The sequence below is a fragment of the Poromitra crassiceps genome (genome assembly GCF_964638095.1).
Source record: "Poromitra crassiceps genome assembly, chromosome: 4".
In the NCBI taxonomy this organism is placed as follows: Eukaryota; Metazoa; Chordata; class Actinopteri; order Beryciformes; family Melamphaidae; genus Poromitra; species Poromitra crassiceps.
The window spans coordinates 19,030,104-19,050,404 of record NC_139626.1 but is presented as its reverse complement, the minus strand read 5'-3'; the positions used below and the strand labels follow the sequence as shown (position 1 = coordinate 19,050,404).

The 20,301-nt window shown below is 42.4% G+C and overlaps 1 protein-coding gene across 2 annotated transcripts; it reads left to right on the top strand.

Annotated features, from left to right (window-relative positions):
• The first annotated feature begins 5,275 nt into the window (after positions 1-5,275).
• On the top strand, positions 5,276-14,455 carry dcxr (dicarbonyl/L-xylulose reductase). 2 transcript variants are annotated; one of them, XR_014552647.1, is made up of 10 exons: positions 5,276-5,348; positions 5,606-5,685; positions 8,147-8,244; positions 11,041-11,195; positions 11,370-11,412; positions 11,576-11,675; positions 12,299-12,363; positions 12,981-13,098; positions 14,055-14,271; positions 14,332-14,455. XR_014552647.1 is itself a non-coding variant. In XM_083635369.1 (9 exons), exons 2-9 carry the CDS (start codon positions 5,634-5,636, stop codon positions 14,156-14,158), a joined length of 735 nt encoding a protein of 244 aa, XP_083491495.1. In that variant the 5' UTR covers positions 5,276-5,348; positions 5,606-5,633; the 3' UTR covers positions 14,159-14,449. The 2 variants fall into 2 exon arrangements, 1 of the variants encoding a protein (XP_083491495.1); XM_083635369.1 differs by having other exon boundaries at positions 14,055-14,449.
• Positions 14,456-20,301: the final 5,846 nt, after the last annotated feature.

Here is a 20,301-nt window from a genome sequence, read left to right as displayed (position 1 = left end):
CTTACCTGTTGTCTCCACACAGAGAGCAGTCCTGCTGCTCACTTACCTGTTGTCTCCACACAGAGAGCAGTGCTGCTGCTCACTTACCTGTTGTCTCCAAACAGAGAGCAGTGCTGCTGCTCACTTACCTGTTGTCTCCACACAGAGAGCAGTGCTGCTGCTCACTTACCTGTTGTCTCCACACAGAGAGCAGTGCTGCTGCTCACTTACCTGTTGTCTCCACACAGAGAGCAGTGCTGCTGCTCACTTACCTGTTGTCTCCACACACAGAGCAGTGCTGCTGCTCACTTACCTGTTGTCTCCACACAGAGAGCAGTGCTGCTGCTCACTTACCTGTTGTCTCCACACAGAGAGCAGTGCTGCTGCTCACTTACCTGTTGTCTCCACACAGAGAGCAGTGCTGCTGCTCACTTACCTGTTGTCTCCACACACAGAGCAGTGCTGCTGCTCACTTACCTGTTGTCTCCAAACAGGGAGCAGTGCTGCTGCTCACTTACCTGTTGTCTCCACAGAGAGCAGTGCTGCTGCTCACTTACCTGTTGTCTCCACACAGAGAGCAGTGCTGCTGCTCACTTACCTGTTGTCTCCACACAGAGAGCAGTGCTGCTGCTCACTTACCTGTTGTCTCCACACAGAGAGCAGTGCTGCTGCTCACTTACCTGTTGTCTCCACAGAGAGAGCGGTGCTGCTGCTCGGTTACCTGTTGTCTCCACACAGAGAGCAGTGCTGCTGCTCACTTACCTGTTGTCTCCACACAGAGAGCAGTGCTGCTGCTCACTTACCTGTTGTCTCCACACACAGAGCAGTGCTGCTGCTCACTTACCTGTTGTCTCCACACACAGAGCAGTGCTGCTGCTCACTTACCTGTTGTCTCCACACAGAGAGCGGTGCTGCTGCTCGGTTACCTGTTGTCTCCACACAGAGAGCAGTGCTGCTGCTCACTTACCTGTTGTCTCCACACAGAGAGCAGTGCTGCTGCTCACTTACCTGTTGTCTCCACACACAGAGCAGTGCTGCTGCTCACTTACCTGTTGTCTCCACACAGAGAGCAGTGCTGCTGCTCACTTACCTGTTGTCTCCACACAGAGAGCAGTGCTGCTGCTCACTTACCTGTTGTCTCCACACAGAGAGCAGTGCTGCTGCTCACTTACCTGTTGTCTCCACACACAGAGCAGTGCTGCTGCTCACTTACCTGTTGTCTCCACACAGAGAGCAGTGCTGCTGCTCACTTACCTGTTGTCTCCACAGAGAGCAGTGCTGCTGCTCACTTACCTGTTGTCTCCACACAGAGAGCAGTGCTGCTGCTCACTTACCTGTTGTCTCCACACAGAGAGCAGTGCTGCTGCTCACTTACCTGTTGTCTCCACACACAGAGCAGTGCTGCTGCTCACTTACCTGTTGTCTCCACACAGAGAGCAGTGCTGCTGCTCACTTACCTGTTGTCTCCACACAGAGAGCAGTGCTGCTGCTCACTTACCTGTTGTCTCCACACAGAGAGCAGTGCTGCTGCTCACTTACCTGTTGTCTCCACACAGAGAGCAGTGCTGCTGCTCACTTACCTGTTGTCTCCACACAGAGAGCAGTGCTGCTGCTCGCCCAGACGCAGCCGAGCCGCTCTGACCTGCTAACATGGAAGCCAGCCGGTTCTGCCACACACGCGCGCTGCTGACGCAGGACGTGTGGCGCGGCCATTTGCCAAAGAACACATCATGTGGTGGATGCCCTTATCCAAAGTGCATCAATGTAGCATGAATGCATAGAGGCAGTGTTAGCGGCAGATTGGAGTTTCAGTCTACAAACATTCTCGGTGGCACAGCTGCTGTGGAGGCACAGATAATCTCACGGGATCAGAGCCGTGTATATAGAAGAGTCGCAACATCTCCGTTCACTCCAATGGACCAGTTATTTACTCTCAAGAGTTCCAGGAAGTAAGGTTCTGGATTAAGCAGCGCTGTTGAGTTGCAGCAAAATGGACAGTTTGTGATGTACTTTGAAAGGGTCCGACAGTTAAAGAATCAAATTGTACACTATCTGCTTTATTTTAGCATTCAAAAGTAGCGCGAGGCCCCTTCCTGGCTATTCATGGCTGAGTCACGCATTTTGGACCTCCGCTGAAGCCACTCTCTTACTAGATTGCTCTGCACTGGTTGAGTTAAAGCTCACTGGGCGGAGCCAAACTGCTGAACAACATTGGACTGAAGCCCAGTGAAAAAGGCAAGGGGCAAGGTAAGAGGTAGCTAAAATTAAGCCTCGCGCTCTTGGTAGTAACTGAAACAAAAACAAAAAGCCATCTCACTATACTTAGTTAGCTAGTTAGCCTAGCTCACCTTCCAACTTTAAACTAGCCATACTAACCTATAGATATCTAGGTAAGCTAGTTAGCTAGCTTCTGACCTTCCACGATCATGAATGCCATGGTGTTGAGTGAAGGAAATTAAATGAATTTATTTACATTTTTCCCAGAGTTCCTTCTTTGCCTTTCCCGTTTTCCCGCTATCCCACTTGCACTCTGGAAAACTCTTTCCCTGTCTCTGCCTATTTGATGTTTAAATCAACCAATGAGATTGTTTTTTTGCCTCCAGAGCAGCCTGGCCTTAGCAGTGTTTGGACTGACACTCCGGTCTGCATGTTGGTGGCATGCTCTTCCCACTGAGCTACATAGAACCACTTGATGTGTGAATGCTTCACGTGTAGGAACCATATAGGAACCTGCTCAGCTTTGCTTTATCATCCACTGCTAAAGCTGCTTCCATAGGCTGAATACCCCTGTCACTGACAGAGTCACGACATGTTCTATTTGTGTTTTTGAGCTTATGGACTGCTATATGAAAACACTATTTCCTCTGTCACCGGCAAGCCAGCCGCTGTCCTTGCTTGCAGTTTTTCACCGCTTTTTCTTCTTTTACCATTGTCGTATTATCCCAAAGTGTCAACTTTAACTTTGAAAAGTGCATCAGTCACGGTACGTTATGGTACGTTTGAAGAGGCTGAGATATTTAGCTTTGGTCTGAGACATTCATTGAATTGATGTTTGATACTATATGACTGTCCAGGAAAAATGAGTGTCTGTCTGATTGACAGAGAAAAAACCTATTTGCAAAGTTTTGGCATGTGACTGTTGCTTTCTCATGCAAATCTCTTAACTAGTGTCGGTGTGTATGCATGCGTGTGCACACATTCATTTCGCAGCCTCCGTCATAATTGTTGTGAGAGCTTCATATTTGCCATATCCCACTGCCATTTAAAACTACATGAACCTATGTTGATGGTTTTGCACTACTTGTTTTGATCTTGTCAATTCCAATATGTTACTGTGTGCCATGTTACAGTGTTGATCAAACTTCATTTTGTGTTTGTGTTACTGCCGTTGCACACTCCTCCTTGTGCAGATTGTTGTTTTTGTTCTACCAACATTTCCTGGAGGCGGAGCTTGCCAGTTAGCTAAATCGCTCTCTGAAAATCTGTGATGCTTTGGCCCCGCCCACTGAGGTGTAACTCAAGCAATGATTTCCTTCTGTCTCTGGGAAATGTTCGTATAAAACTCCAATCTGTGCTTTTTGCACAGAAGACTAGAATCCAAAATCCAGAGCAAGTATCCCACTGCAGGTCAGTGGATGATAGGAGCCAGAGGTATTCTGTGTGTTTTGTATACCTTTTTACCACTGATGTATTATTTTGTTGTTTGTTTTGTTGTTTCAATAAGAATAAAACCTTCCTGTCTTACCACTTTTTTTTATGCTAGATTGAATGTTCAGATGAACATGACCGAACATTCCAAATGATAATGATGATAAACCACCAAAGAATTACATTTTGGTATTGTATGTTTCTGCAATCCACGGATATGTAGAATCTCAACGTACATTTGAAACAAAACGTCAGCCTTTTACGTTTGTAAAATGTGTTTTACGTTTCTGCAAACCTACAACCTCAGCATAAATGTGAAACAAACTGAAAACCTTGCTGCCTTTCAAATGTTAAACACAAATAACAACTTTGGGTTGTGTTTAGGCAATTAAAACAACTTTGTTAATGTTAGGGTTATGCTATGGGTTAGGCTTAGATAACAATGTTAAATGTGACTCAGGGCTGAAATGTAGACTTTGGAAAGCCTGGGGATCGAACATGGCCCTCCGGTGTGAAAGCCAAGTGTTTACACCCTCCATCCCCCCCGGCCACAACAGCCTTACTGGCCACCGTGCTGTTTCAATAGCAGACTGACTGTATGATGTGTATAACGTTGATATACACGTCTAGTGTATTTTTGGTTCAGAATATTCTATGTAGGCTATCCATGGATTGCAGAAAGGTACAATGCTGACATTTGATTCTTGCAACCAGGCTGTTTAAACCCAACAGAAAGTTGCATAGAACTGAAGTTGCACCATCTGAAGCCAATTATATTCTCTGGATTTAGTGCCGTGAGCACAGTAAACAACATCAGCTCTAATTGGAACAAAATGGCTGTCAGATTTATAGGACCTGTCTGGAACGTCCTGTAATCAATTTCAGATGGATTAGACGGGCGGATCTACTCTCTGGAGGGTGATATAATGCTACGAGTGACTGTCAGGGTTCACCACCTCCTGGATGGGGGTGTGGGTGGGAGGGGTGGGGGCATATAGCAGAATAACAGGTTTTCACGTGAATCCTAGTCTTAAAATACAAGCTGATAAGCTATATAAAAAGAGTTGATCATTTGGGGCCATATGCAACATGTATGTAGGCCTACTGACTAACTGATAACCAGCATTATGTATAAAAAAATCTTATGTACAATAAATGGAGCAAAATGTCAATAGTAGCTAACAAAAATGGTCCATTTTCATGTAGCCTACATGGCACTGATGTGTACACACATTAGATGTCCTGTATTGCTAAATCCCCCCCCCCCCCCCCCCCCCGGCATATTACACAAGACTGTTTTGAATTTGAACCCATTAGTCATAAATACAGTTACATGTTGAAACAGCTTGCAAGGATGGCTCCATCTCAATATTATGTGCTTGTATTTTTGGAATATGTTAGCAGAAAAATGAAAACTACCAATATTGTGTATGTAGGCCTACAAAACTAACTAAAATAGAAAATGATAGCTTTAATGAAATAAAAACTAATGAAAAATACAAAACTATAATAGCCTAACTAACTGGTTGACAGGCTGGAGGTCAACCTGGAAGAGAAGAATATTTTGCCCATTAACTTTTGCTGGAACTTTAAACTTTGAGCCCTGCAAACACACACACACACACAGACACACACACGCACACACGCACACACGCACACACGGTGTGTACGTGCTTCCTGCAGCCTGCAAGACTTGGCGCTGCACAACTGAGCACAAGCGGGTAAGTCAACAAAGTAAAACCTGTCAAATGTCATCTATAACCATAATCTAGAAACTATGAATTCATTGTTATTTATTTGGATACAGGCGAGGCGAACTATAGCGGCTTGATAGGAAGGAAGGCAGGGAGTAGGAAGTAGTTAGCTGGGCGCTAGTAGCCGTCTGTTTTTACTCTGATCCTGGAGAGAGAGAGAGAGAGAGCAATAGAATACCAGGACCTTCACGGCACATTCCTCAGTGTATGATGTGACTCCACAGCACAGTGTCCTGCTGCATCACACGAACCATGGAGATTTCATTTGCAGGCAAACGTGCCGTGGTCACAGGAGCAGGGAAAGGTAAAGGAACACACACACACACACACACACACACACACACACACACACTATGTTTTCAATGGGTACAGCGACACCAGCTTGCTCTGAAAAGCACAATAATAAGAACTTAACACCCAGTAATGTAATACTTTCCTGAATATGATCTTATTTTGACTTCATGAGGAACACCTCAAAATCAAACAAGAATTTTGAACCTGGCTTTATCCAATCACCAATGTTCAGATTTCTATAGGACAAATCAGCATGACATCACAATAACAACACATCCCCCAGAAATGTGGAAACCTGCAGCTATGAGTTGTGCCAAACAAACGTTAATATCTCAAAAACTATACATGACATTGCTTATTTGACATTCTGAGTGAGGGCAGAAGTAGCTTGATGTAGAGTTTGATATACATAATATATGCATGTCGTGGTAAAGTGTGAACTTTCGCCATTTTTAAAATGTAAACCACACAGCCGGGGCTAGAGTGAGCACTCAAGGCTGGCTCCATAGGGTCCCATTGCTGTTTTCCCCCAGTGACGCGGTTTGTTTACCAAAATGCCTCATATTCTGGAAATGTATTCAAATTAGCACATATTTATGCCTCATTTGCACAATTTTACAATTTCAGAAAACTTGTAATACAAAACACAATTATCTCAATCTAAGTAATCAGCTGGGGAGGTTTCATGGTGATATCATGGTGAGGGTTTCCAACTTGGAAGTTGGAAACCCTCATTAGTGTTTTGCTTGCACCTGTGTTTACCCTGCCTTTTCGACACAAAATGGCCCCCATGAAAAGGGTCTATTAGTGAGAGGTTGACCCACATTGTTACTGGACTACAAGGCAAGGTGGTCCATCATTATATTTTATTTTTTCTATTTTTCTACTATATATTTTAAATATTTTCTATTCCTCCTCAAGGAGCCAAGGAGCCTAAACCCTACATGTGTGTGTGCTGGGCACAGAACAGTCAGGCTCTTTCTTCATAACCCCTGTCGACTGTGTCCACTTCCACACATGTATGGCAATACACTATGGATTATCTAGAGAAGTATCTGTGTGTTCTCCCTTAAATTTATTGTCTATTTATCTCTTGTGATTATTCATGTTTTTTTCTTGGTTACTGTGAAGCTCACTCACATGTGTATAGGCTATCTGTGCACAGGCTTCCCCTTTTAACTTTTCACTGCGGGGTCCCTGTTGCTCAGGACCTAGTCTCTTAGAACAGACGAGTTGGCTTCCGCAATTTTCAAATGCTTCCGCCATACCGTCTGTACTTCGTGGGGGAGAATCATGCACCAACCGGAATGGGAAGTAGAAAGGCGGGTTTTCCGCTCATTAGTCCAATCAGAATCGCAGAAAGGCGGGTCTTCTGCTCATTAGTCCAATGAGAATCCAATATGCCGCATTTTTCGTGGACACACGTGTCGTGATTGGTCGGATTCCGTCCAACTTCTTTCCTGTCTGAAGGTTTTTTCCCCCAACTTCCTTGTGCATGTTCTGGGGGTGTAACGTACAGACTGTGTATAGCTGCATTCGCCGGATGTAGATGAGACAGTCTGTTTTAAGAGACTACTCAGGACCTAATTGAAGACAGTCTGGCCTAAATTAACCACTGTATTATTATGTTTATTTTTTGTCTATTTATTATCGTTGCCTTTTTGTCTATTTCCCTGTGGAGCTTCACCTTATTAACCTATTTACCTATTGAAGTGTATTTGTAAAATGTTCATATTTGTAGGCTACATATCACTGAGTGCTGTACCTTTTAGTCAATTGACTTGTCTTGTCAGATCTGGATACCAGTCTCCGTGGGGAGCTTGGATTGGCTGCGACTAAACAGCCAGCCCCTATTTAAGCTGGTCTTCTCACCTCTGCTAAATGTTTGTTTGAAAAAGGTCGGTGACCGAAACGTCACATTAAAACAAATTTGATTGCAATTTAACAGTGTGCGGGACTCTTTTTTCACTAAGGTGGTCCATCACCCACTCAATAGGACCTGGATGTTGCATGTCCCTGAGTTTATGGTGCTCAAAGTAACTTAGTCATTCTTTCATTTCAAATCCAACATAGGCTATTTAACATTCTTCAATTCTTAAAACACAATTATTGGTAAAATGTTGTTACAATATGCAAATATACATGTTATTGCATTATTGGTCAGGTGATTACATTATTGGGTTTTATTACATTTTTGAATGAGTTAAGTGCAAATTGTATCACATTTTGAGGCGTTATTACATTTTCAATCAGTTATTACATTATTGGGTGCTACACTCCTGTCTCCCAATGTCTGCCTGTTGCACTGCGGTGAGAAAATGGAAGAGGCTTTCGGTGGTGTCATGCAGTGTCGTAGATTCTAAAACATGTCAGGAATGTGTGTGTGTGTGCGTGTGACAGCCGTGCACCGTGTCACACAGCACACGTAGCTCATAATAAGCCTTTGTGTTTGTGGATGTTTTGTGTGGCAGGGATCGGCAGGGCCACGGCGCTGGCGCTGGCGCACGGCGGCTCAACGGTCACGGCGGTCACGCGCACGCAAGCTGACCTGGACAGTCTGGTGCTGGAGGTACACCCCCCAAACACCCCATACTATGGCAAGCCGTTTTAACATGTAATAGCTATAGACGGAATCTGTATTGCAGATATTTCAGACATTTCAGATATCCACAATGACATTCTTCCTAAGACAACTGACATCATTACACTCTACAATTCAGTTGCAACTGAATTGTAGCTATCTGTAATTAGGGAAACCCCATACACATGAATGGCAAAAGTTACGTCATTTGTCCCAGAAAGAATGAAGTTCTACTGTAACGTCATTCAATATATCAATATATCTCTAACTGTTATAGATATCTTGAATGAAAATTCTGACTAGTCATGATGTCATGGCTGGGTTTCCCAAAAGCTTCTTAGCGCTAAGAAGCTTCTTTAACCCTTCTTAAGGCCCCCTTAAGAAGCAAACGCGTTTCCCAATTGCTTCTTAGCCTAAGATGATCTTCCGTTAAGAAGGCTGCGTTTCCCAAAAGCTTCTTAGCGCTAAGATGATCTTTCGTTAAGAAGGTTTTGTAAGAAGGGTCTGGGGCATTTTTAACACCTTCTTAATGACGAAACACTGGCAGATCCAGCCGCGTCAGGCAAAAGGAGATACTTGTGTCCACTGTTCCTCTTGTGTTTTTCCCTTTTTCCTTTCTTTCATGTAACCTTTAGTGTTTAAAATTGGGGAACACTTGAAAATCTCCCCTGTATGTATGGTTACTTGTGTTTTAAATGTTTTACCGTAGGCTATATTCCTCTAATCATAATGGATTCCTTTTATAATAAGAATGTTGTGGATTTATATAGCACCTTTCACAGAACCCAAGGTCGCTTAAATTCTGTAGTGTTTCTCGCAAGTTTGTTGTATGCTGTGTATATAAAGCAATTTGAACTGCAGTCCATGTCTGAAATAAATAATGTTTAATAGAAGAAGTTCTTGTTTAACATGACCACGATTAGGTTATTCAACAACAGTGTTTCTCAACCACTGGGTCGTGGCCCACTGGTGGGCTCAGAGTGCCATCTAGTGGGCCTTAGAGGACCTCTCGCATCGAGATGGTGGACAGCTCCAGTTAAGATGCTTCTTAAGAGCCTTCTTTAGCGATGTGTTAAGAAGGCTGTTAAGAAGGTGTTTGGGAAACACTTCTTTGGAGCCTTCTTAACTCCTTAAGAAGCTTCTTAACTCTTAAGAAGCTTCTTTGTTGGGAAACTCAGCCATTGTTGATATCTGTATTAGTCAAACTTAGCTATTAAATGTTAAAACGGTTTGCCATACCCACCCACCCCAATCTGAGGGGCCCCGCTCTCCCTGCCCTGCGACCCCCCCGTTATCTCTTCCATTGTGCCCCCATTCCATCTCTCCTCTGATTTCCATCGGAGGCGCACGCTCTCTACTGCTCTCTGTCGCCCCCCACTGCTCTTTTCATCTCTTCCGCCTATTGTCTCTCCTCTTCCTCCTCCTCCTCTTCATCATGGGACAGGGGACGGGGGGCTGAGGGGTAGGTCCCCCTCTGGGCGATTCATTCTGCTGTCTGGTGTAGCTTTGTCTGAGCTAAACACTCATTGATAAAGCTCCATCCTCACTAGGCCGTTTTCCATGAAACGGAGCAAAATATGTTAGTGGAAATAAAGTCGGAAAATAAATCGGAATATATGGAATAAAATCAGAGCAAACAAATTTTCATTTTTAATTAAGGTGTGTGTGTTTCTATAATGTCAGGCTATAGGCTATTTGAAAATCATCTGCATCACGGCATTTTGAAATAATTCGTTAACAGGATGGCTGCTGTATTTCTCTTAAACATAAAATAGGCCAAATTAACCTACCTTTTTTATTTAGCAGCCAGCCATATTTACAGTATATGATTGCCAGTAGCCTATTCCTAGTTGAAATGTTGAATCTCTGTCCTCATTGACTTTCACAGGGCAGCCCATATAATCCTGACAACACTATCTTTCACAACATGAAAATATAGCTACTATAGCGGCCCCTACTGGCAGCGAGAGGTAACTTTAAATGCTTGGATATTGGCCATGGACCCTTCTCACGGGGGCCATTTTGTGTCGAAAAGGCAGGGGAAACACAGGTGCAAGCAAAACACTAATGAGGGTTTCCAACTTCCATGATTGGAATTTGGAAACCCTCATTAGTGTTTTGCTTGCACCTGTGTTTATTCTGCCTTTTCGACACAAAATGGCCCCCGTGAGAAGGGTCTATTGGACACTATATGGACCAACTCTCGTATCAATCAATATTTTTTTTTATTGGCAGACAGATGAAGTCCATAAAAGAAGATACGATGAATATTATGCAGTTTGATTGATTACATATTATTGTACTGTAGAATTGATCAACTCTATGCTGGTTGTCTATGGGAAGCTCTTAACCTAAATTAATTCTAATGCTATTCATATTTCTAACTTTGATTGGATTCTACACAAGCATGCATGAATTATTATTACAAGAGGCCTGGTTCAAGACACTAGAAATATTTAGCTAATTTCTACATGCCTCACGCTCAACAGTTGAGCAATTGTGAGCCGGGATTCAATGGAGAGTTTTAGTGTCCCATCATGATGGTCTAAAGTAGCCTGGTATCCAGCATCTATGAATCACAGTTTTCACTACTATTCCAATTTGCAATCGCCATGCAAATTGGAATACCAGGCTAAGTCTAAAGGCTTTTTCACCCTGACATGGATACAATTCTGGTGGAAAACACTGAATACCAATTAAAATACATTGAATAGCAGCAATAATTAATCTAACTAACCAATCAGCTCTTGTCTGCCCCCTGTCTGGTGCGGCTGGTGGCTGCAGTGTCCGTCCATCAGGCCAGTGTGTGTGGACTTGGGGGACTGGGAGGCCACTGCAGAGGCTCTTCGGGACATCGGCCCCATCGACCTGCTGGTCAACAACGCCGCCTGCGCCATGCTGCAGCCCTTTCTGGAGGTCACGCCCGATCAGTTTGACCGGTAAGATCAGATAAGATGCAGTTTAAATGTAACACAACCCACAATTTCACACACACACACACACACACACACGCACACGCACACACACACACACACACACACACACACACACACACACACACACACACACGTCTAGATCAGTTGTTCTATCTTAAAGGTCTGCTTCATCTCCAGGTCTTTCAACGTCAATGTGAAAGCCGTGATCCATGTTTCTCAGGTAAAACAATGGATCTTTAAAGGCATAATAACACTGTTACATGGGTCCATTTTGTTGTTTGGTCTTTGGAGTATTTGTCTTCGTACATCTACTGTAACATCCTTAGTTTAGATGCAAATGTTTGGTTAGCCACCCCATCAGACACACGTCTCTCTCTGTCTAGATCGTGGCTCGGGGTATGAAGGCCAGAGGAACAGGAGGCTCCATCGTCAACATCTCCAGCCAGGCATCTCAGTGTGCCCTCAGAGACCATACTGTCTACTGTGAGTAACAAGGCCGGGGCTGTCCCAAAATGTCTTTCCCCTAAAAAAAAAATTACTTCAATATTTCAAAATCAGTTTGTCTTTGTGTCACTCTGAAGGTGCCACTAAAGTATGTTTGTCTCTGCGTCACTCTGAAGGTGCCACTAAAATAAGGTTGTCTCTGTGTCACTCTGAAGGTGCCACTAAAGTATGTTTGTCTCTGTCACTCTAAAGTACGTTTGTCTCTGTGTCACTCTGAAGGTGCCACTAAAGCATGTTTGTCTCTGCGTCACTCTGAAGGTGCCACTAAAGTACGTTTGTCTCTGTGTCATTCTGAAGGTGCCACTAAAGTATGTTGTCTCTGTGTCACTCTGATCTGAAGGTGCCACTAAAGTACATTTGCCTCTGTGTCACTCTGATCTGAAGGTGCCACTGACCACTGTACATTTCTCTGTGTCACTCTGATCTGAAGATGCCACTAAAGTACGTTTGTCTCTGTGTCCCTCTGATCTGAAGGTGCCACTAAAGTACATTTCTCTGTCACTCTGATCTGAAGGTGCCACTAAAGTACGTTTGTGACTGTGTCAATCTGATGTGAAGGTGCCACTAAAGTACCTTTGACTCCTTGTCACTCTGATCTGAAGGTGCCACTAAAGGAGCCCTGGACATGCTGACCAAAGTGATGGCTCTGGAGCTGGGACCCCATCAGGTACCAGACCCAAACTGCCAGCCAGCATGGAACCTCTGACTAATGTGGGCCATATTTAGGCTTACACTGAGTGTACATAGCTATGTTAAGTTACCTACCGAATATTATTGCGTTCATTGCTTACGTCCGTGCTACTCTACATTAAAAAAGTTCTGGAATGGGTCTGAAACCCTCCAATATATTGAGCTTTCACTGATAAAATATTTGCATTGTTTTTACTGACTGTTACAGGGTATCCGCGGGGTCTTGAAAAGTATTCAAAGTTGATCAATCAATTTAGGGAAAATTAAGGCCCTTAAAAGTATTTAAAAGTCGTAATCACCATTTGAGCGGTACTACATTTTGTCACTATTGTGCTGATGTGATGAGCTTATGATACCATCTCATATCGATCGCCAAACCGTGAATTGAATCGATATCGTATCGTGGCAGACTTTGTGATGTCAGCAAAATATCGTGTCGTATATAGTCCAAAGAATCTATATACTGTTATATCGTATTGTGATGGATTTGTGATTTAAAATATATTGAAAAAGTCTTAAAAGTTATTGGACTTAACTTCAGGATTCCTGCATATACCCTGTGTCACTGATGTCCCAGTGTTGTGTGCCGGTCAGATCCGTGTGAACAGCGTCAACCCCACAGTGGTGATGACCGATATGGGCCGAGTGGGCTGGAGCGACCCCGACAAGGCCAAGACCATGACCTCCCGCATCCCCCTGGGCCGCTTTGCAGGTCACACACAGCACATTATATGAAGGCTGGCAAAATAAGCCATACCGATATATTGATTTGTGTATGGTGTTTGAGGCGGGGCTTCAAAGCTTCATTTGCCATAGAAAGCACTATTTAGCGTAACATTTTTTCCACCCTTCACAGAAGTATTTGTATCTTTTGAACAGAAAATGATAAATATGTTATTTCTGTATTAACCCATTGATACCTGATGCAGCATTTGTGTGTGTATCCCTTTAAGACCGCGTGACGCGGTTCGCGGTCTTAAAGGGATACACACACAAATGAGGGATATACACGCAAATGCTGCATCAGGTATCAATGGGTTAACTACAACACGTTGGACAGTTCATACCTAAAATGGTGGAAAAGGCAAGTCTTTCTGAGAGGAATGTCTTTAAAGATGTTAGAGGTTTTCTGTGTTAATTTAAAAGATTTACAAGTAAGCATAACATGATTTATACCATCTGAAAGTACACATTCTCCTCTTTAACATCATGTATAAACTTTTACGGTATGATATTGCCATAGAACATATAGCACATAGAAAGCAATTACACACACCAACAATTCCAGTGGGTCAGAAGTTTACATACACTAAGTTGACTGTGCCTTTAAGCAGATTGGAAAATTCCAGAAAATGATGTCATAGCTTTAGAAGCTACGATGGCGATAATACTCTTCCGTAGCACTGTCACATGTCTATTGCTGCGAGAAAGCATATGGCTGTACAATGCAGTGACAGCCAGCTATACACTTACTTTGTAAATGTGTCAACATTGCCTTCACTGAGATTGTGTGTGTGTGTGTGTGTGTGTGTGTGTGTGTGTGTGTGTGTGTGTGTGTGTGTGTGTGTGTGTGTGTGTGTGTGTGTGTGTGTGTGTGTGCATGTGTGTTCATGCGTGTGTCTGCGTGCGTGTGCGTGTGTACATGTCTGTGTGTGTGTGTGCACACAGAGGTGGAGGACGTGGTTAACAGTATATTATTCCTGCTGAGTGACAAGAGCAACATGACCAACGGAGTGACTCTGCCTGTGGATGGAGGCTTCCAGGCCTGCTGACCTCTGACCCCAACGCAGCTGTAACCAGTCTACTCATCCATCCACAGAAAATTATTTGCCAACCCTATATACTGTATATATATATATATATATATATACAGTGTTGGGGAGTAGTGAACTACATGTAGTTGAACTACGTAGTTTAACTACATTTTTCAGTAGCTTGCTGGTAGTTCAACTACCGTACATTCATATTTGCATAGTGAGTCAAGTAGTTAAACTACTTTTTGGTAATTTTTTTGTAGTTTAACTACTCAAACTACAAACTACAATTTTGGGCAATAAAATGAAAGGAACAGGCACGGCTCCAGGATTTCTTTTAAGGGGGGGCTCGGGGGAGGCTAGACCAATATGTGGGGGTGCTAATAAAATAGTCGATTTTCATTACTTCAAAGTTCCTTTATAATGAAGTCCCCCCTCCCCCCCAAATAAAACCAGATATGGCATGCAGCACGATTAAAACGATTCAGACGGCAGCCCGTCTTTATTGTCACACAACACACACTACAACACATGCACGGAGGGCCACAACACACACATGCTGACGGTGGCTGGTGAAATTTGTCCTCTGCATTTAACCCATCCTGGCTTTGTCCTTTCCTCCTGCCTCCTGCCCCGCACGTTAGCACATTCAAAATAAATTTAGTTTTTAAATTAATTTGGACAAAGAATATAAAAAAATATCTAGCTATAATACTATAAGTGACCACAAGGCAATGGCAAAAACTTTCACGTGCAAAGGTTTAGGCATGAGGAGTGATTGGTTAGGTTTAGGCATGCAGAGTGATGATTGGTTGGGTTTTAGGCATGATGAGTGATGATTGGTTAGGTTTAGGCATGAGGAGTGATGATTGGTTAGGTTAATATCAGGGTAAGAAAAAGTCCACAATGGAAATAAGCCTTTTGATTGAATGGTTGATTGATTGATTGAATTTATTTGGTAATTGATCAAAAATATACATTACAACTGCCCAGCAGGAATAGATACAGTACATTAAAGAAATCATTGAGGTTGAGAACACAAGAGAACACAATACAACATCAGGGACCATGTTGGATATAAGTGTTTACACTTTCACATGTTATCCCTTGGATCTTTTATTGTCTCTATATCCATGAATAAAGTCAATTAATCAAAAGGCTTCTTTCCATTGTGAGCTTTTTCTTACCCTGATTAACCTAACCAATCATCACTCCTCATGCCTAAACCCAGAGATGGGAAGTAACTAAGTACAAATACTTTGTTACTGTACTTGAGTAGGATTTTCAGGTATCTGTACTTTACTGAGTATTTATTTTTCTGACGTTTTACTTTTACTCCCTACAATTTAACACAAATATATACTTTCTACTCCTTACATTTTCAAAACTAGTTTACTAGTCTGCCAAATGTCGTAATGTAGTTACTTTAATTTTAATGCATGACAGACAAATATGATGTAATGTTGTTTGTCTCTCTCGTCTCACGCTCCCCCAGCTTTAAGCATTATGTGCATCTTTTTTGTAGAAAAACCATGTCAAAGTCTGACAACTAGGCCTACTACTACCAATCAAAGTATAATGCCTGAAGCTCTAAACGAAACCTCTGGAATTGCTGAACTAGGAAGGTTTACCACAAAGGGACTAAAACCCTCAGTCTTCTGATCCAAAATCATACACCTTGTCCATTAGGCCAGGTGATTGGACTGCTGGGCTAGGGTAACTTCTTATTTATTTGCCACTAGAGAAAAGGTTTTTGTTAAGTGTCTAAAAGCCCATCATAAAACCGTCATCATTTGCCATTCAATCATCTGCACATCAACTACACCCTTGAAACATCTCCCTCTGGGTCCTCAGACTTTGATGGGTGTGCCACTTGCCAAGGCTTGAAGTGTAACCAGCAGTCCCTCAATTTTAGCACATGGTCTTTATAGCCTTGGCAGTGGACATGGATCAGAGGAATCAGCAGCAAGATGATAAACTGATAAGGAGATTGTAGTAGATTTCCAAATACCTTATAGAAGTGGGCACACTTGATTATGGAAGATGACTTCAAGATCCAAGCTGGAGCCAAAACCATCAGAGTAAAAACAGCTGTCAGAATCTCACAAGATGGAACAGAGCTTTTCTCGTTATGCCCTCTGAACAATGACCTGTTCACCACACACACACCCACCACTCCCTGACTTGAGGAAACCTGTTTGGTGGCCTCACACAGATCAATCAGCATCCAGATCTATTGGATCCCAGCCGATTTAGTACCTGGAAAGATCTGGTCCAGGTGACATATCAAAGACTGCAGGATAGTGTGCCTCCTGGTGGCTCATGTCACCTGGTAGCACATACGACGGAGGCTCGGGTCCGAATCCAACCCGAGGTCCTTCGTCACATGTTCTGATCTGATCTGATCTTAAAAAAAATAGACTGCAGGATATTTACAGAAGATTTTCAGGCTCTTAAGTCCGGTAAATAACTTTCTAATTATGAAGTGCAACTTTCTTTTTCAAATCACACGCTCATATTTCTCTGTTATCTCCTTGTCAGACCTACTTCAACAGTCACAGATCAAGGTTTAAAGCTACAATATGAAAATGTTACAAGAGGAAGTGGGCTGTAGCTCACTCAGATAAACATGTGGATGTTGTGTGATATTCAAGGGTTCTTTGTTCAATCCCTGCCTCAGGCAGCACCAGTGATGCAATTTTTTTTATCATCAGTAGTTTGAACACATAGAAATAAGCTGATGTAGGAGTGTCATACAAATAACTTTGCTGCCTAAAAAAAGACAGATGAAAGTTCAGTTTGTGCACATCCCAGATTAGAACTCCCCCCCACACACACACACACACACACACACACTAGCTTTATGTTGATTGACAGCTGAAATGTAACATTTTTAAAACGAGACAGGTCAAACTTTTTACAGCGGGATTTCTACGAAACTCTGTTATCTCTCTCTCTCTCACTGTTTCTCTAGGTCGCTCACTCAAAGGAAAGCCAGGCTCTTGCCATAACTGAGTCTACTTAACTATTTCTAAATTGACTAAAAGCTAAAATATACAGTAGCCTTTTCCAGATTTTGACCTATACCCAGGCACTTCAAAAGTGATACAGAGAGAAATACTGCATGAGTGGCAGTGTGGTTCACTGTCTATGTCAGCTGCCTTCAGACCCCCCCCCCACACACACACACACACTAGCTTTATTTTGATTGACAGCTGAAATGTAACATTTTAAAAACCAGACAGGTCAAACCTTTTACAGCGGGATTTTTGCGAAACTCTGTTATCTCTCTCTCTCTCTCACTTTCTCTATGTCGCTCACTCAAAGGAAAGCCAGGCTACCTTCAGGTGAAACCAGGAAATTGTTATACTGTATTGTTGCTTTTAATCAATTTAGAAAGATGATCTAGAGTCTAGATTGATGTTTGGAAGTCCAGAAATTAATCTCTTGCCATAACTGAGTCTACTTAACTATTTCTAAATTGGCTAAAAGCTAAAATATACAGATTTTGACCTATAGCCAGACACTTCAAAAGTCATACAGAGAGAAATACCGCATCAATGGCAGTGTGGTTCACTGTCTATGTCAGCTGCCTTCAGACCCCCCCCCCCCACACACACACACTAGCTTTATTTTGATTGGCAGCTGAAATGTAACATTTTAAAAACCAGACAGGTCAAACCTTTTACAGCGGGATTTTTGCGAAACTCCGTTATCTCTCTCTCTCTCACTGTTTCTCTATGTCGCTCACTCAAAGGAAAGCCAGGCTACCTTCAGGTGAAACCAGGAAATTGTTATACTGTATTGTTGCTTTTAATCAATTTAAAAAGGTGATCTAGAGTCTAAATTGATGTTTGGAAGTCCAGAAATGAATCTCTTGCCATAACTGAGTCTACTTAACTATTTCTAAATTGACTAAAAGCTCAAATATACAGTAGCCTTTTCCAGATTTTGACCTATAGCCAGGCACTTCAAAAGTGATACAGAGAGAAATACTGCATGAGTGGCAGTGTGGTTCACTCTATGTCAGCTGCCTTCAGACCCCCCCCCCCCCACACACACACACTAGCTTTATTTTGATTGACAGCTGAAATGTAACATTTTAAAAACCAGACAGGTCAAACCTTTTACAGCGGGATTTTTGCGAAACTCCGTTAACTCTCTCTCTCTCACTGTTTCTCTATGTCGCTCACTCAAAGGAAAGCCAGGCTACCTTCAGGTGAAACCAGGAAATTGTTATACTGTATTGTTGCTTTTAATCAATTTAGAAAGATGATCTAGAGTCTAGATTGATGTTTGGAAGTCCAGAAATTAATCTCTTGCCATAACTGAGTCTACTTAACTATTTCTAAATTGGCTAAAAGCTAAAATATACAGATTTTGACCTATAGCCAGACACTTCAAAAGTCATACAGAGAGAAATACTGCATGAGTGGCAGTGTGGTTCACTGTCTATGTCAGCTGCCTTCAGACCCCCCCCCACACACACACACACACTAGCTTTATTTTGATTGACAGCTGAAATGTAACATTTAAAAAACCAGACAGGTCAAACCTTTTACAGCGGGATTTTTGCGAAACTCCGTTATCTCTCTCTCTCTCACTGTTTCTCTATGTCGCTCACTCAAAGGAAAGCCAGGCTACCTTCAGGTGAAACCAGGAAATTGTTATACTGTATTGTTGCTTTTAATCAATTTAGAAGGATGATCTAGAGTCTAGATTGATGTTTGGAAGTCCAGAAATTAATCTCTTGCCATAACTGAGTTTACTTAACTATTTCTAAATTGGCTAAAAGCTAAAATATACAGATTTTGACCTATAGCCAGACACTTCAAAAGTCATACAGAGAGAAATACTGCATCAATGGCAGTGTGGTTCACTGTCTATGTCAGCTGCCTTCAGACCCCCACACACACACACACACTAGCTTTATTTTGATTGGCAGCTGAAATGTAACATTTTAAAAACCAGACAGGTCAAACCTTTTACAGCGGGATTTTTGCGAAACTCCGTTATCTCTCTCTCTCTCACTGTTTCTCTATGTTGCTCACTCAAAGGAAAGCCAGGCTACCTTCAGGTGAAACCAGGAAATTGTTAATACTGTATTGTTGCTTTTAATCAATTTAAAAAGGTGATCTAGAGTCTAAATTGATGTTTGGAAGTCCAGAAATGAATCTCTTGCCATAACTGAGTCTACTTAACTATTTCTAAATTGACTAAAAGCTCAAATATACAGTAGCCTTTTCCAGATTTTGACCTATAGCCAGGCACTTCAAAAGTGATACAGAGAGAAATACTGCATGAGTGGCAGTGTGGTTCACTCTATGTCAGCTGCCTTCAGACCCCCCCCCCACACACACACACACTAGCTTTATTTTGATTGACAGCTGAAATGTAACATTTTAAAAACCAGACAGGTCAAACCTTTTACAGCGGGATTTTTGCGAAACTCCGTTAACTCTCTCTCTCTCACTGTTTCTCTATGTCGCTCACTCAAAGGAAAGCCAGGCTACCTTCAGGTGAAACCAGGAAATTGTTATACTGTATTGTTGCTTTTAATCAATTTAGAAAGATGATCTAGAGTCTAGATTGATGTTTGGAAGTCCAGAAATTAATCTCTTGCCATAACTGAGTCTACTTAACTATTTCTAAATTGGCTAAAAGCTAAAATATACAGATTTTGACCTATAGCCAGACACTTCAAAAGTCATACAGAGAGAAATACTGCATGAGTGGCAGTGTGGTTCACTGTCTATGTCAGCTGCCTTCAGACCCCCCCCCACACACACACACACACTAGCTTTATTTTGATTGACAGCTGAAATGTAACATTTAAAAAACCAGACAGGTCAAACCTTTTACAGCGGGATTTTTGCGAAACTCCGTTATCTCTCTCTCTCTCACTGTTTCTCTATGTCGCTCACTCAAAGGAAAGCCAGGCTACCTTCAGGTGAAACCAGGAAATTGTTATACTGTATTGTTGCTTTTAATCAATTTAGAAGGATGATCTAGAGTCTAGATTGATGTTTGGAAGTCCAGAAATTAATCTCTTGCCATAACTGAGTTTACTTAACTATTTCTAAATTGGCTAAAAGCTAAAATATACAGATTTTGACCTATAGCCAGACACTTCAAAAGTCATACAGAGAGAAATACTGCAT

What these genes read in the sequence shown, in the direction of transcription:
- dcxr (XM_083635369.1), top strand. Translation starts at nt 5,634, where the DNA reads ATGGAGATTTCATTTGCAGGCAAACGTGCCGTGGTCACAGGAGCAGGG. An exon ending in TGGACAGTCTGGTGCTGGAG is followed by an intron (nt 8,245 to 11,040) that starts GTACACCCCCCA and finishes TGGTGGCTGCAG; the next exon opens with TGTCCGTCCATCAGGCCAGT. An exon ending in ACGCCCGATCAGTTTGACCG is followed by an intron (nt 11,196 to 11,369) that starts GTAAGATCAGAT and finishes CTTCATCTCCAG; the next exon opens with GTCTTTCAACGTCAATGTGA.